This window comes from Archocentrus centrarchus, unplaced genomic scaffold, assembly GCF_007364275.1.
Source record: "Archocentrus centrarchus isolate MPI-CPG fArcCen1 unplaced genomic scaffold, fArcCen1 scaffold_106_ctg1, whole genome shotgun sequence".
NCBI classification, from domain to species: Eukaryota; Metazoa; Chordata; class Actinopteri; order Cichliformes; family Cichlidae; genus Archocentrus; species Archocentrus centrarchus.
Genome location: NW_022060151.1, coordinates 88,206 through 105,419, shown reverse-complemented (window position 1 = coordinate 105,419; position 17,214 = coordinate 88,206). Strand labels below are relative to the sequence as shown.

General features: G+C 41.6%; 2 protein-coding genes across 2 annotated transcripts; both read right to left on the bottom strand.

Annotated features, from left to right (window-relative positions):
• Positions 1 to 1,660: 1,660 nt before the first annotated feature.
• LOC115775332 (uncharacterized) lies at positions 1,661 to 5,548 on the bottom strand. Its single transcript, XM_030722866.1, has 8 exons — positions 5,055 to 5,548; positions 3,399 to 4,077; positions 3,245 to 3,316; positions 3,081 to 3,149; positions 2,492 to 2,560; positions 2,287 to 2,397; positions 2,053 to 2,121; positions 1,661 to 1,875 (listed from the first exon to the last, which is right to left on the bottom strand). The coding sequence occupies exons 2-8, from the start codon at positions 3,772 to 3,774 to the stop codon at positions 1,661 to 1,663; spliced, it is 981 nt and encodes a 326-aa protein (XP_030578726.1). The 5' UTR covers positions 3,775 to 4,077; positions 5,055 to 5,548.
• Positions 5,549 to 12,137: 6,589 nt separating this feature from the next.
• On the bottom strand, positions 12,138 to 15,361 carry LOC115775331 (interleukin-1 receptor type 1-like). Its single transcript, XM_030722865.1, has 7 exons — positions 15,164 to 15,361; positions 15,055 to 15,107; positions 14,623 to 14,815; positions 13,849 to 14,017; positions 12,607 to 12,669; positions 12,315 to 12,447; positions 12,138 to 12,177 (listed from the first exon to the last, which is right to left on the bottom strand). The coding sequence occupies exons 1-7, from the start codon at positions 15,359 to 15,361 to the stop codon at positions 12,138 to 12,140; spliced, it is 849 nt and encodes a 282-aa protein (XP_030578725.1).
• Positions 15,362 to 17,214: the final 1,853 nt, after the last annotated feature.

Sequence of the window (17,214 nt, the reverse complement as noted above, 5' to 3'; positions counted from 1 at the left end):
CCCCAGTCCTCACGCGGGGGGGCCCATCGCGTATAGGTGTAACGCAGTAACAGCCAATCAAATCGCAGCTTTTTTGTCCAATGAAAAAATCGCTTGATTATTTACGTTATTGTCTGAGCGTAGGTTCGAGTCCTGCTGTGGACAAAGCTTGTGTTACATTATCAAAGAATAAACACCAGTTTTTCTATAGGAAATGTGGATAATGTTCATTTTGAACATTGCTTTTTTTCTTCTTATACACTGTTACAGACCGAGAGCTATTTTTCTGCAGTGTGTACCTATAGTTTCACTAAGTACATAATGAAGAATAAAAGGTATCATAACATTTTTGAGAAATACATACCAGAGATATTAAAGTCCTCTTTTTTCCCATCAGTTTATTTTTGTCATCTAGATAACCCAGTTTAAATACAAAGACTGAAGCTGTAACAGATTTATTGTGATGAAAATTAAGCATATTTGTTAGTTCCATGAGGAAGTTCTGTAATCACTAATCTGCCTGCTTATCTATTCTTTATATCACCTGCATTTTCCAGTGCTGTTAAACTCAATACTGACATCATTACTGTTGTCCAATCACTTTCTTGTCTGCCTTCTCTAAACCAATTAACCTCATTCTGAATGCTTTAAATCTCATTGCTTTTCTTCCATTCTGTCTTTCAGACTCATTTTTACAACCCATCTCCTCCTTATTGTGATCACTCAGGGCCCCATCCAAGCTTCCATCTTCAGCTTCACCACTATCAGCTTCTAAACTCTGGAGGGGTCCTGTCCTAACTCCTGTCACCTCTGGGATTCTTTTTGCTATGATGGATTATTGGAGTCTAATTGCAGAATCACTTAAGTTATTTCTGTAACTTCTGATTTCAATAAATCATCAAAACTTTCCATGTGATCTCCCCTTATTGAACTGTTTTTGTAGATAGAGCCAGAAAGCAATAACCAAACCAAAGATAGAACACATCAGACTTGGATTATCTCCCAAGCAGTCATATTTATTATAACATAAATAGAACAGAAAGGTTAAAAAGATAAAAGCTGTAACTCCTATACAAAAAACATGGACTGTATTCATTATGTGAAGTCTTTTAGGAATAACAAGATTCAAGGCCAGCAGCTTATGGTAAGCATACACAAATAAAGATACAGCTGAGCTCAAAGTGAACACTGTGTTGATGTTCTTGTAAAAAATAACTTATTTACAGAATCCCAGACAGATTCTATGGCATGCAGGTATGCCAGGTGAGCTCGTCTAAACTTAAGATGCATGAGTTCGTTCACCTGGTTTGCCATGTCTGCTGGAGATTTGCCAGTGCGCCTCAGCTCATCCATTACAGACTTGCAGATGGCCTTTTTGTAAGTTAGAAAGGCTGGGAGAAGGTTGGTAAACCTATTTGGCAGTTTCTCCAGCCATCGTGGATTGTCAGCAAACCAGTTCCTGCGACAAGCCCTGCAGCAGAGTCGTGAGGACAGGATGTAATACTGACCACTGGTGCCAACAATCACTCGAGGCCTGCCCACACCAGCAGAGACCACACGTGGAAGAGCACAAGCATGCAAACATGGCAAGGTATAATTGTTCCTCAACCTGGCCATGATGCTGCTCTCAGGTTTCCATAGGAAGAAGGGGTGGAGCTGGAAAAAATTTGGTGACGGGAGCTCAGCCTACAGTATCTATGAGCTCAGGTTGTGGAGGGAGACGCCAGAGTGAAATTGTGTTTCCTGGGTTACGCACTGGTCGAGACCCAGGCCACAGCCCCAGATCTTGCAGCTCGGTCTTCATCCACAGCTTCTGGTGTTGTGAGCAGTTCCAGGTACTCAGCTCATGCTCATAACCAGCCACTGGAACAGGAATGGCTGGCTGAGCTGAAGGAGCTTTAAAAATAAAGATGGATTTTACAAAATAGTTACTTCCCTGATAAGTATTATAAATTCCATTGTTACTGTTTGAATACACTGAATAAATAAAATGAAAAAGCAGAGTTAAGACAGCATTATTAATGTCAAGAGTTTTTAAAATCTAGGGATTTTCCACATGCTGTACACTCTCACCATCTTCATTGCTGTCTTCAAAAGTGAGAGCTTTGCGCACAGATGTGCAAGCAACACTTGTGCTGGGCCCTGAAAAGGAAAGTAGGCTTTCTGTCATTCAGTTGTGCATGTTTTGCACAAGATGACATTATGACAAAGTGTAAAGTGGTTGTGAATATTATACTGGCATCAGTGATCTATGCATTAAGCAGAAGTTTAATTGAAAACCAATCCTAGATTAAAATGGAGACGTACCTGGATTTGACTCAGGCCCTTGTGTTTGATCTGTGGTCTCCTTCAGTAGAAACGACAGCTCCTTTGGTACAGGCACAGGAACCTTGCTCTTCTCATCTTTTAAGGCTGCACCTACAAGGTACAGGAAAAAAAAAACAACCTTTTTTATCTAGACACAATAAACAAAACCTTTAATCAGATGAAAAACATTATAGTTGTTTGTTACCATCAGCTGATGATGCTTGAAGTTCAGTAGTTGTGTCGGAAGGGGGTATGGACAGTGCCGCAGAGGGAGCTACAACGGAAAAACGTGTTAGTCACTTCATAATTTACAATGTATGTGAGTGTTGGTGTTAGTAGGAACTCAAACATCCATACTCTTACTTCTCCTGTTTCTCATTGTTAAACAAATGTAAAATATCTAATTGCAACAGAAACTAAACAAATTTATTCTTCTAACCTCTACTTGTTGAAGCAGGAGGAGCAATATGAGTCAATGAACAATCATTCATTCAGGTGTTAGTGCCTAGTGCTACTTGATCGCTTTTAATACAACACCCATAAAGGACAAAAGTGCATACTCACCCCTTGTGGTTGGTATCAATTCATGAAGGCAGGTATCAATTCATAGTCCTTACAGCAGTTAATATCATGCCAGCACACAACTGAACTATCGGAGGAATGTGGCCGGAACACGGCCAGAACACAAACACAAGAACAACATGATATAACAGTTTAAGTTAAGGTTCAGTTTTGGAGGGCAATTCGTCGTGTAAAAGAATTGTACTCCAGTTCTGAAACCTTTCATTAAAAACCTGTCTTTGCTCCTGAAGGCACTCTGGGTGTGGGTACTTCTGCTGCTGCTGCTGCTGTTGGCACAGTAACTACTTATGCAGAGACAGAGGAGAGGGGAGATATCAGACAGAAAATAGGCACGGTCACTTCTGACCTTTAGTCAAGGTCATGATGGTTTACTTACAGCTGTCGGCTTCAAGTTTTTCAGGTGAGACACTCAGCATTGCCTCCTCCAACTCTTTGTCATCATCCATTCCTGTGATTCAGGCAAGAATTAAATCAATAATTAACTTAGTTTCACATCAAAATGTTATTAAAATATTAGTAAAATTATCTACCAATGGGTTTGGTGGAGGTCCTTGTGGTAGCTGAGGCAGACTGATGCTTCTTGCGCAAGTACTGCTGCAGCTTATACATCCGTGTTCCTTGAATGCAGCTCTTTTCCATGATAAAGGCCGCGTAGCCATCACCTCTGCCATCCCAAATCTCCTTCCGTGTGCTCTTAGATGGTAAGCCAAAGCCAACAAGCTGATCATCTTCAGAGGAGACTTCTGCTGCAGCACTCACTCTGCTGGCCTCATAATCCTGAAGAGACTTTATCTCCGGAAAACCGAGGGCATACTGTACGAATGACTGCAGGCTATCCTTACTATGCCTTTCAGCCATGGCGATCCCTGCAGCCTCTTCCTTCTGGAGACTTTTGATCAGATACATGGTGTACCCAACATCATTTTCCAGAAGCCACCGGAAAGATTTTCCTTTATATTTTCCAAACTGCAGGATGTACTCTCCTTACACCTCGCGCCTGTCGGAGGCATCCCCTCCTCTGTGACGGACCACAGTCAGAGCATTCTGATGTACCAGGTCCTCCCTCATTGCTACAGACTTGTTCTGAAGTTTGGTGTTGTCTTTTATCCGCCGAGCTTCATCTGACGGGTCTTGGAGGAGGTATCCGAGTGGCCCCTTGCGGAACACCACACAGGTTTTACCTGGGTACAATACAACTTTCTTGTGCATCTTGACATAGAAAAAAAAGTAAGAAATAAGCATAATTTGATTTTAAAAATATTTTGAAACAAATACAGAGATTTCAGGTCATAATTACATGACCTTTGACCCCACAAAAAAAGGACAAATTTATCAAAAGAAATATATTAAAAATAATGCTGCACATTGTGGTAGGGTTTAGACAGCAAGCTCCAGGAGAAAGGTGAGGAGACAGAACAAGTGTTTTAAAGAGCACTGACAGGAGAATACATTTATTAAACTGTGGCCAGGGTTCAGCTGACTTAGTCAAAGCTTACTCTAGCTTACAATAGTTGTGATAAAAATGTATTTTATCCAGGCATTGCAAACTATTCTGTCTGTAAATAAAAATCATTCGTGGTTGAGTGATTATTTGTTTATTCACAATTATTTATGTCAGTTGCAGTAGTCAAGCTTAACCTAAAACTGGTAGCTATAGTGTCATAGCACCTAAGTATTGCTGGCAGATTTTCAGCATATGCCTATCATGTTTATTCATTAGCGAGCATCGCTCACCTTAGTCAGATATCACCCACTGATTCCTTGCCATTACAACACAATCACTGTACACATGAATGAAAAATAGCAGCAGGTTCATTCATAATTTAGCGTGTCATCTCACTACGAGCCATTAATACGCTGTTTAATTACACTACACTAGTAACCTTTGTGTCACAGCGGCCTCTTAGTGTTGGCAAAATATGTACATAAATTTGTCAGAAACCCACCGAGCTTTTTTAACAGTACAATCTGTTAATAACACACACGAAAAAATAAAACATCATGTTCATTCATATTTAGCACGTCATTTCACCACAGCTAATGAACTCTGATCATGGTAGCCAAGCGACGGAAGGACGCTAGTTTACGTGACAGCACCAGTAAACGAATTCACAACGAACACATGTGATCCTGGACCTGCATATTCATTGTGTAGATTTACTCTTATTTCGAACATCCTTTCTTACCTTTAATAAATGAATACGGGGCACTGATTGCTGTAGCGAGCAGTGGGTTAACTGTCCTGTCTCGGCAAAAGTTTCAAAGCGGAAATTTTTAGAAGTACCGCATCCACAACAGCGCCACAAGGGTCATAGTGGCCAAAAATATATTTCATCCGTAGTGGTTTAGCACTACCATAGAGAATGAATGGGAAGCGGGGCCCCCGCGGGCATTACAAAGCAGACACATAAGTATGCGTTTAGGTTTGCAGTCCACAAGGTGGAGTCGAACTCTCGCCTTCTGCGTCGGAGTCCGGCGCGCTAACCGCTAGGCTATACAGCCTGGTGGTAAGCCACGCTAGCACTAGGCTGGGTAGCCTAGTGCTAAGCCTACTGCACTGACAGACAGAGGAAGTAAGCGACTGACTGACAAAGTGACAGGAGCAAAGAGTGACAGGAACAAGAGCAGTGATAGCAACGCCTCACAAAAGCTATTAGTGAATCCTTTCAAAGAATTATTGATTTTCAAAACTTGCCTCTTTGGAATCTTCATATAGCACGTTGAGCATTATTCTTTCGGCAGTACCTGCGTAGCTTAGTGGTGTGCGCGCTGGCCCCCCAGTTTGTAACCCTAGGATCGACTCCCCCCTCTGGCACCACTGACTGACTGACGTAAGGTTAAAAAAAAAAACGATATTAATAATATAGAGACTGACAGACTAAGCCACACACCACCTGCGTAGCTGCTGCCACTATTTTTTTTTTTTTTTTTTTTCTTTTCTTCCTCCGTAGGTTGTGAGGTATGTGCTACATGTCATATATCATATATCTTTTAAAATAAATTGTTGTGTGTTGTGTTTAGTTAATAGGATGTTAAGAAATGTTAATAAAGTGCAGTGGCGCAAAAAGGGGGTATGCACTATATGCAATGCATAGGGGCACCGCACAAGAGGGGGGTGCCAAAACGATGTGGGAAAATATTTCTGTAGTTGCATTTTCTGTATTTAACAGCTGTGCATATGACATGATCAATAACAGAGGCGCGGCGCTGATTAGGCGCCCCTGCGCTCCTTCACCTCCCCTCCTCCTGTCCCCAAGACAGTCGTAATTTATGTCATAGAAGTCTTGTATTTTATAAGTCCATGAATAAGTGATCTGCACACATGAACACAGTAAATGTTGAGAGGATGCGGCTGGTGTGTGTGTGTGTGTGTGTGTGTGTGTGTGTGTGTTTTTGCATAAATTTTTACTTTTGTAAACACTAATTAAATGCTGTAAATAAGATGTACTAATGACAATAGCATTTTGTCTTTATTAGAAATGCCTCAACCTGAAATCCCACGACCAAATGGTGTCCCTGAGGATGAGCTTCTGTCTACTGACCCTGCTAATTGTCCTTGAGTTGTGACTGCCAGAATTGGGACACAGCTGGTTTGCAGAGGACCAAGTGAGGTACCTGCTGACTTTGTTTTCCCCAGGAATGAGTTGAATGGAAGAAGTTGCCATCAGCAGTATTTGAAGAAGACATTGGTTAATGGTGAAAAGATTCCCAGAAGCTGCTTAGTCTATTCAGAGAAAAGCAACAGCCTTTTGTGCTTCTGCTGCAAAGTCTTTTCTACGAGGACAATTAAGTTAACAAGCTCAGGCCTGACAGATTGGAAAGACGCAAGTTCTTTGCTCAGCTCTCACGACAAGAGTCCAGAACAGCTGAAGTCCATGAAAATATGGAAAGAAGTGGCAGTCAGGATTGGTTTGACCCTTCCAGTGACAGTAGCTGAAGCAGAGAGGAGTTTTTCCAAGCTGAAGCTTATTAAAGCATGCTTGAGGTCCACTGTGTGACAGGAGCATCTCTCTGGACTTGCCGTCATCAGCATCAATCATAGAGTTGCACAACAGATTTGATATGATGATGTGATTTTGCAACAAAGAAGGCTGGAAAAGTCAAGTTTTAGATTGCACTTCACATGCATGGTTATTAGTACCTGAAGGATTTGTGCAATTTATATTGGTATTTCTATACTGTATTTCATGTATTTCTTTATTGTGTTTTTTTCTCTGTTCTTGTTTCCTTTTTGTATTTAAGATTATATATAATAAAATAATACAAATATGTAACGTATTGTTGTGTTAGTGGTGGCGGCGGCGGGGGGGGGTGTTCAAGGGGTGGTTCGCCCAGGGCGTAAATCTAGCCAGAAACGCCTGTGAACTCATCCAAGACACTGTGAGTGTGGTAGCGTTGATGCACTTTGATGCTGTGTATTGAGCTACTGCACGGCCAAAGTCCATGAGGTGCTCTGTAGCTGTGAGCTTCTAAGTTGTTTGTAGCTTTATCAAATGAGATGATGTGTGAGCACGATTGAAGTGACTGTCAAGATTGAGAGGTTTGTTTGTTTGTTTTGAAATGAGTAAATTGTGGGAGTTTTGTAAGAAGCTGGTAATGATTGGATGGATTTGGATGTTCAAAGCGTTGTTGTTATGCCACAGTTGATTTTCTTTTTTTTTCTTTTTTGTTGTTGTCTTAAGGCTGGCTGCATTGAGCTTGTGCCATGATGGCACACATAGCCAGCAGAGGTGCTGATGTAGTTGGTGTTAAAGAAGTGTGGGGCCCCATGGATGAGGTGGCACGCAAGCAAGAGAGAGCCAAGTTTTTTTTGTTATTTGTTTGGTATGAGTGTGTTATGGTGGTGGGCTTGTTGAGTTTGGGAGTGTGAGGTGGTTTTGTTGAGTTGATGATTGCATGAGATTGTTGGTTTGTGTTGGACTTGTATTATTTGTTGAAGTGAGGTGCATGGTGCGGCTGCAGTTGAGTGTGAAATGATTTAGGTGGAGGCCTGTGGCAGTGGAGGTAGCAGCTTCATGTTGTGAGCATATGATTTTGTTGGCTAAAGAGGTGTTAAAAAGCGTTGCAGAGGACGGGGACAGTAGATGGGAAGTGTCCGCTGGAGGTGGCGAGTGGATGTGCAGCTAGGTGGCTGTGGGAGGTGTTTGACACAGAATGTGAGCTCAGAGGAGTAAATGAGTGGCATTACTTTGCATTTCTTTAAAGATGAATTGATCATTATTGTTGAATATTCTCCCTTTCTGCCAGCACCTGAGCTCTGCTCTTTGCTCCCTCTCCAGGGCTCCATTATGGATTATTCACCTTAAATGTGGACTTGCAGACAGCATCTGCAGAAAGTGTCACTGAGAGCTGGAGCTGCTAAGAAAAAGAAAACCTGTAACCTACTAGGGGGCAGTGTAGTTTTCTCTACCTCCAAGGCTGAAAATTAAGGTAATGAGGAAGCGCCTAAAACTACAGTTCTAATGGCCACTTGAAGCATGCTTCAAAAACAGGTCAATCATCATGTTAAAATATTGAATTTTAGTGATTAAAACTAACATGTTTAGATCCTGGTACAAAGAAAGGGTTTGGGCCCCCTTCATAACAACTGTATGAACTGTATTATTCCCTTCATAACAATTGGAGTGAATTTTATACTCATATTGATTTGGACCAAATTAAAGTTTTGTGGCATGGTTGCTGTAGCCTCTGTGTGTGTGTGTGTCATTTATAGAGTTTTTGTAACTACTTACCAAAGGTTACTAGAACACCACCCTTTTATCCAAACATGGTAACTTCTGGTTATAGAAAACCAAGATGGTCACTGTTATACAGTTGAAGTGAAGGCTTCAAAATGTGGAGCTCATTCCAGGGTAAAAAGCAGGCATATGAATGCATTTGTTTTTTGTCTAAAGAGATTTTAAGGTTGGCACAAGGTTGGAAACTGGAAACAACTAGCCTGCTTCTGTCCAGGTGACAAAAATCTGCCTACCAGTGACCGTAAAATATGAAGGGACATGTAGCATACTGCTAACTCTCACAGAAGGAATGAGGAAGATATAGTGCAATAATACAGACCTTTTTGTCAAGTGCCCACTTTATTTAGGGGTACTGCAATTTAACAGTGGTTAGGAAACAAAATGAAGATCTAGAAACAACCTTCAATCGATACATTCAGTTATATTTCCACCAATGCAATTTGACGAGCATCCAGACAGCTTTGAGCTGTTTTTATGACCACTTAAAACCCCAAAAGAAGCAAACCCAGTTGTTCTTCATAGATGAGTACAATTTAAAAAATATTCTTAGCAGGTTGCTTCTTGCAAGCATCTTGTTGCACAGTTCCTCTGCAGATTCAAGCAGGTTCATTATGTCCCATCTCTTCCTTGAAATCCCAGACTGACATCATGATGTTGACATCAGCGCTCTGTGGGGAACCGTGCCATCTGTTGTCGGATTTCTTGTTCTTCTTGTCCCTGCGAGTGGTTCTTTGTGACCGTATGTTAAAGGGTCTGTTGTTGTGCTGCACAGTACTGCAGCTCAGAGTCACACTGACCTTGAAATTAATGCACAAAATTGGACCAGATCAAAATGAATTTGGTTAATTGGATTCTGGGATGTGTATTCAGTCGTCATTAAGACCTTGGCAGGAGAACTGTGCATCTGGAGCGGAGCTCAGTGAGCTGACTTGAGATTGAAAAACAGGGGGACAGTCAAGGTGTGAACATTTCAGTTCTCACTGTGTGTTAATGACCCAGACGTTCCAGAGTTTTTAATTCTCTTTAACAATTTACATTTTTGTACCAGTGTTTGCTGCTTTGAGTCAAAGCTTTGCGCTCATTAAGACTGACAGGTGCAGCCTCTGTTGAACCATCTGTCTTTGTCGTGTAATACTTCCTTTGCTTACAGCAGAAGCTCATAAAATATTTACAAAATCTGATAAATACATCATTTGAGAAAAAAAAAACATGCATTTGTGATCATTAGTTTGTAAACAGTGTGTAGATACTGGCAACATGCAGGATGAATTTAAGTCATAATTAATACAAGGATTTTGCAAAAGGTAGCAAAATGGCCTACTGAGTACACACAGTATCCCACAACTGTCCTGTGGTAGTGCTACAGCTGCCAGTGTGGCCTCATACTCCTCTAATTATGTCCTCTTTATTTGACTAAGCATAGTGGAGCATTAAACCTGCCTCCCAGACGACTGCTGATCAAAACGTTTGAAACAGAAACTTTCCCCTGGTGATCAGGGACCAGGGGTTAAATAAATGGTGCTCTGTCGAAACTCTGCATTATGAGTCCACCACGTGAGCACAAAAGCAAACAGCCTTCATCTGATATGCTACCTCATAAAGTACAAGAACTAAAGAGGAATCAACCACTGATACAGTTCAGCTTAAAGAGGACTTCACACAAAGGACATTGTATGTATCACATGATATCAATCACAAGTTTTGTTTACTGTTGACATATACAGTTTTATTAACCATTAACAAAAAGATGGGTTTTTGTCGAGCTCTTGTATAGCACGTGGGCGCTCGTCTTCAGGGCATCTCGCTCTGGTGACGGCTTAATGGGCGGTACATTTCGCTGTTTAAAGTACTGGGTGACCTGTTGAGGCAGCTCAGCCAGGACTGATTTAGCGAAGGTCTCCTTTGGTGCGTGAGAGAAAGAGAGGGGAAAAGAACAAAACAGCACATTGGGTTTTAGATTGAATTAAAGCCGCAAGTGGCGATGATCGTCATCCAGTTCAATAAACCACACCAAACAGGAGTCAATAGCAGAATTAGCTGTTTGGCATCAGCAGAAAAGAGTTGACAAGTTTTTCATGGGCGCAACCCACACATGCATTTTCCTTACAAATGTGGCACCATTTAAGGGGAAACAAACAGGCTTTCCAACTGTTTAAGATTTATTGCCAATAAACATTGTTACAACAAAGCAGTAATCGATCAAACACGCATGTCCTTTACTTTTTGTGTTCAGTTGATTTTGAGCAGCTTGAGTAGGCTGAACAGCTCCCTCTGCTGGTCATCTTTCTGCTTCGCTTCAGTGACAAATTAAAATGAGAAATGGCAGCGTAGAAGGTATTTCCTGCTTTCTTTGTCCTACTTGTGCAAGTGTAAAATGATGCAAGTGAGCTCATTCTTTAGCAGCCAACGGTGCCTAAATGATGGCAACACTTGTCTTACTGTCACTTTAAATGAAGACTTGCATTGATAAAATAAGTCAAATAAACAAACAGCCTAAATAATGATCATAACTCTTTTACAGTCATATTTCTGTCACTTTGGCTACTCCAGGCTACATGCCAATGTATCCTTGGGCAAGATACTTAACCCCAAGTTGCTCTCCGACCGTCCCGTCGGAGTATGAATGTGTGTGAATGATAGTTAATTTAAAAAGCACTTAGCTTAGCAAACATGGAAGTGCTTGTATGAATGGGAGTGCATGGGTGAATGTAAACATGTTGTAATAGCGCTTTGAGTGCTCATACTGAGTAGAAAAGCGCTATATAAGAGCTTGTCCATTTACTTTCCCACAACTGACTGTGAATAAACTGCCTACAGGAGCTGTGATTCATGCATTTTTGCAACAATTCATAAATATCTTCTACAAATAATGCTTATAGATTTTTTTTTCACTGACTGGACATTTTTAAAAGAGTTTTTAATAACTGTTTCTTTCATGGTGCTCATTCACACTCTGAGGCCTGTGTTACCCAAAGCAGGATTTGAGTTTAGCGTGGCAACCTCAGGCTTAACCCTGAGTTTTTACTGTTACCAAGGTGGTTCACTTCTTACAGGGATACATTACTGGGGGAGATCTAACCTGCTCTGAAGCAAATTGTAAGAGAAATCACTGCCTACTGACCAATCAGTTCACTGGAAAATAACATCACCACTCCTTTCTAGCATTACAGCTTGATGGTCTTCATAAAAGATGAGACTTTGCGCCCAGTAGACACGTCTGTGTTTAAACTGGTCATGTGGTGCTATACAGTGAACACACTTGTAGCTAGACTGGGAAACACTGGGTTGTCTTATCCAGTTGATAACCACCTTCATGTGACTGCTTAGCCTGATTGCAGATTTAAGGGTACACTGTGACTCAGGTGATAGAGCAGGTCATCTACCAGTTGGAAGATTGCTTAATTAGTCCCTGTTCCTCCAATACATCATAAACTAGCATTTCTCATACACTCTGAACAACAGTATGACCATAAACATGGTAACATATTAAATATAATTAACATAATTTACTGTAAATGTTTGGATTTTTCCTTATATAAATATATTGATAGGACCATCATTGGGCAGCATACTGGTGAGAATAATCAGATGAGTCTAAAATAATGTGATAAAATGTGGTGCTCTGTGTCTGTTAGAGCACGAGTCTCAGACATAAACTTAACTGTTAAAGCAGATGAAACAAACGGATGGAGAGTTGAAGCTACTGACCGTTGATCTAACATGTGGACGCGGTGAGAGGTGTTAGTCTCAATGAAATCCTCTCTGGCCAACCACAAGATATCAACAGAAGGCTTCCCGTCACCCGGCACAAACACCAGACACCTTTTACTGAAGTTGAACCCTAAACACACGCACAAACAGTAACTCAGTATGTAATGAAACTCTATTTATTTAAAGCTTTGCATTTACTCTCCCTGCTGTATGTATTAAAATTAAAGCAGATGTCTGTGTGAAATCAGCAGAACACATTTCTCAGAATATCTAGCAGACAAGGACGTACCCCTCTGTGCTTTGACTACTTCATTGGTGGGTTCATGCACGTGTGGAATCAAAGAGTACTCCTCTGAAACAGAGAACATCAAACACTGTATTGTATGCAGCAGAGGTCAGAAAATCACAAAGATATGCTGGAAATGGAGCCATATTTCCCATTCTGCAGTTTACAGTAAGTAAACTTAAGCTGCCACTTTTCCTAACACTATCGTTACCTTTATTACTGCTGCTCTGTTTTGCTTTTTTTCTTTCATTTTTTCTTCGTATTGTTCCCCTGATAGGCTTTTATGGAACAGTGAATCAATATACAAAAGTAAAACATTGTTAACATGTTTTGTGGTGTCTTGATATTGGTCAGTACTGTGTATATTGGTCAGTATAGGGACCCTGAAGGGTGGGCAGTGTGGTGGAAGTTAGCCAGGTCAGGGTTTCTTTTCTTCCAATGTGACTTATTATTGAAGTCACAAGACCACTGACCCCTATAAACAGACGCCCTCCTACATTAGCTGTCTAGATGGTGGGATTTTTTCAGAGATGGTCATGTGCCCTGCTATAGAGGCTAAAGTGGTTTAAAACTGCTTATATTGGTCTAAATAAATGGAACAGCAGGTAAAAGTGATAACAGTCAAATATTGTGCCAGTCCTTTTCCTGGTACCTTCCTTTACTACTATTTTCTGTTTATGTACACACTATACACAGTATAAAAGCTGGACATAGCTTCTCAGTCTAAAGTGTCCCTTCAGCCTGCATTATTTTTGATTGTCTCTGGGGCGGCGATGCATGTGTTTGCAAAAAGACTGAGTCCTAGCACTCAGCACTAACCTCAGGAAAGATGCGTTTATGCTTTGAATAAAACATTAGTACATTTTATTATTTTTTTAGCAATTTTACTCTTTATCGTGTCCTGGTCATTAGTTCTGTGTGTGTGTGTGTACATATGTTTCTGTCAAGTTTTATCCCTAAGTCCTTGTGTATGTAGGTTTGGCTCGCTGCCAGCCAGTTTATGTTCTTCATTCTCATCAGTGAGATTCAGCAAATAAAGTTCCACATCCTGTCTCCTGAGTCCTGCACTGGGGTCCGATCCTGCCTGCCACACAGTGTCTCATGATAGTTATGGCAGCAGTAACAATGGTAAGAATGTAAACACTGTTTATTGTATGATTGCTGTTATTCGATAAAACATCTTTACACTTTCTGTTGTGCTGTAGACAAATTGTTTGTAGTCTTTTTCTTTGTCTGCAATCTCACCTGTGACCGTTGCATCAATGGTCTCTGACACAGATCCTTTGATGCCATCGAGGGTGAATGTTAGAGTACAGGTGTAGGTGCCTTTATGTTGAAGTTCCACATGATTCATTTTCAGTTTGGTGTCCCAATACTCGTAGATGTTTGTCCCATCCTCTATGGGCTCACAGTCCTAGAGGGAATAACATCAAAGTAGCTAAAGAGGGGGAGAAATGGGTGGCGTAGTTAAACACTTGGACACAGGCTGGATCTTGATCAACACCAGTCGGGTCACCTGGCTTCATCGGGTATCTGTTGTAAAACCCGAGACACCCGATGAGCATCAGAAGATGTATGCTGAACAGTTTGTTTCATAATCACAAAACAAGAAGAAAATGTCTCTATGGTCTCTATTCATTATAATAAACAGTGCAGTTGGTGAATTTGCCGTGGGATCCCATTTGACTGCTGGCATAAACGTTTCCATTTACTGATGGTGGGATGATGTGATTATTTTAAAACATGGAACTTTATAACAGTTCCCATCATTTTTTGAAATAGTATTCATTTGTTTCCCTGTCACAAAGTGAAACAAAACAAACAAAAACCTCATGGATGCTGGCATCTGCTATCAGCCAAACTGTAATTTGTAAACACTGGTATCAGCCCAGAGTTTCAGTGCACTCCTTGTACTGATACAAGTTGAAATAGAGGCAGTAAATAGTTGAGGTTGCTGCTACTTTGCAGCCTCTCCATTAAACCCATTAGGTTTCATGCCAAGAATTCCCAACAACTCACTCTGTACCACTTGATGGAGGAAGTGATGTTGTAGCTTCTCAGCTTATTGATATGGTCCCCCAGAGGGCAGCTCAGGCTGTCGTTGGCTCCTTTTGTAAGTTCTTGTAAAGCTTTCCTCGGCCTTCCACATTCTCCTGGAAGTCTTTCCTCTACTACCAGCTTGGCGGCCTGCCTATAGCAGTGAGAAGGAGTCCTACAGGGAAATTAAGTCAAACTATTATGAATGAATGGATAATTAGACACATTCAAAACTCAAACATTAGAAAGTTGTTTGGGTCTTGCAGAAAACTGCAGTGATGTGTAAAATAGTAATTACCAGCTACAGTAGTAGTTGTCATTGTTTTAAGGTAATCCAGAACATTTTGAAAATGAATATCATGTTACAGTTAAAATTGAAGAAATAAAGCACAAAAACAGGAGAACAAACAGCACCTGGAAGATAAAAACCAACACAGAAACAAGCACACAATCTTGTGTCTGTGATACTGTGTTTGTCATGAATGAGGGTGAGAAGCTGCAACAACACTAACCTAACCCTAACCCAGAAGACCCGGGCTGTACGCTGAACAACCAAGGCCACACATCCCAGTAACATCAGCATGCCCAGGCATAACTGGGCACCCCCAGTGTAGGGAGGGACCCAGCACGGAGTAGGACAATCCCAGGCACCAGGGCCCCAGACTCCACACCCAGATCCCCGCAGGGGAGGCCAGCCAACTAGCCCAGGGCCAGCATCCATTGTCTCAAGCACCCAGGCCCCCACACCCCAAGACCATGAGGTAGCATCTACTCAAGTGCCCACCACCCGCAATGAGGGCAAACATATAGACACAACAAAATGGCAGCCACAGGTGTTAAGTTCTGTTCTCAAATTCTTCTGTTAGACACTAATGTTTTATTTTGGTGAGCACTTTTATTTTGATATATCCTGTGTGGCGAATAGAACTTCCTGCAGAAACTATTGTGTTTTTCATTTACTTTGTTTTTACGACCTTGTTGTGATCATTCATTTTTTACGGCAGTGTGAAAAGTGTACGCAGAGTGAACGTTTACAACCATGGCTACTGCGCACATTTCCAGAGCTGTGATGAAGTTAAGAATAAAGGAGTCAAGAGACTAAAAAGTGTGTGATCATTTACGACATGGAAGAAGCGACAGCAAACCCAACAGGTTATGGGCCCAGGAGCAACACAGAAGGAAGATGGCAGACAGGGGTGCAGCTATATAATTTCTGAGGTGTATGCGGACACATTTTTAGGCGCCCCCCCCAACCCTAGCCAGAAATTTCATCTGCACATTTTAACTTCCGTACTGCAGTTTTTCTCTATGTCACATGTGTCAGACTCAAGGCCTGCGGACTACTTCCGGCCCACGATCTAATTTTATAGGCCAGCAAGATGATTTCATATAGCTATTATTAATAGCCAGTGGGTAAATGTGCTCCCACCACTTATACTACAAATCACACTCATTGCAACAGCTGCCGGGAGGCCAAGAACTGTGCACCACTTTTGCGTATTGATCAGCGGATAAAACATCAGTCAGCACTTTTTACAGTGACACAGGTGCCATGAGCTGCCTCAGGAAATCTGTCACTTCATAGAAAGTGAAGGAAACGGCACCAAACAATCGCACAAACCAAACCAAACCACAATAGTGTGATTACCACCAGTTTGTGCTTATAGTGATCGTTCTGGTGGCTACAGCTGATGTAAGGAAAAAAATAACAGCTGCCATTCTCTGCACAGTGAGTAAAACCACACAGACAATGGAGGCGTGGAAAAACTTGTCAGCCATGATCCACTCCTGTTAAATCATGCCTGAAATTTTCATTTGATCTTCGTTTTTCTTCTTACTTCTCCTCATTCATGCTGGTTGTCATTTCCATTTTTTGTAGCCGCGAAACCAAGTGCGCGCATGACCTTAGGGACATCAAACGTGCACATTGTGAACTTTCCCTGCTGTGGTAGATTGTAAATTGCAGTGAAATAATAAAGGAGCAAGCAGCGATAAAAGCAGCGATCTAGCCGGTGCGGAGTCCGCGGGGCGGGCTCCTGTTTGCTAAATGCAGTGACAGCAGAGCTCCGAAAGTGAAGCGGTGAAATCCTCAGCCCGACTAAAGGGCGTCTCAGACCAGCGCTAGCTGAACACTGCCCGTGCGCGCGCGCACACACACACACACACACACACACCAGCCGCATCCTCTCAACATTTACTGTGTTCATGTGTGCAGATCACGTATTCATGGACTTATAAAATACAAGACTTCTATGACATAAATTATGACTGTCTTGGGGACAGGAGGAGGGGAGGTGAAGGAGCGCAGGGGCGCCTAATCAGCGCCGCGCCTCTGTTATTGATCATGTCATATGCACAGCTGTTAAATACAGAAAATGCAACTACAGAAATATTTTCCCACATCGTTTTGGCACCCCCCTCTTGTGCGGTGCCCCTATGCATTGCATATAGTGCATACCCCCTTTTTGCGCCACTGCACTTTATTAACATTTCTTAACATCCTATTAACTAAACACAACACACAGCAATTTATTTTAAAACATATATGACATGTAGCTTACAAAATGCTATCAA

What these genes read in the sequence shown, in the direction of transcription:
- LOC115775332 (XM_030722866.1), bottom strand. Translation starts at nt 3,774, where the DNA reads ATGTATCTGATCAAAAGTCTCCAGAAGGAAGAGGCTGCAGGGATCGCC. An exon ending in GACCTCCACCAAACCCATTG is followed by an intron (nt 3,317 to 3,398) that starts GTAGATAATTTT and finishes CCTGAATCACAG; the next exon opens with GAATGGATGATGACAAAGAG. An exon ending in AAAACTTGAAGCCGACAGCT is followed by an intron (nt 3,150 to 3,244) that starts GTAAGTAAACCA and finishes CTGCATAAGTAG; the next exon opens with TTACTGTGCCAACAGCAGCA.
- LOC115775331 (XM_030722865.1), bottom strand. Translation starts at nt 15,361, where the DNA reads ATGGATGCTGGCCCTGGGCTAGTTGGCTGGCCTCCCCTGCGGGGATCT. An exon ending in CCTCCATCAAGTGGTACAGA is followed by an intron (nt 14,018 to 14,622) that starts GTGAGTTGTTGG and finishes TATTCCCTCTAG; the next exon opens with GACTGTGAGCCCATAGAGGA. An exon ending in AGTAGTCAAAGCACAGAGGG is followed by an intron (nt 12,448 to 12,606) that starts GTACGTCCTTGT and finishes GCGTGTGTTTAG; the next exon opens with GGTTCAACTTCAGTAAAAGG.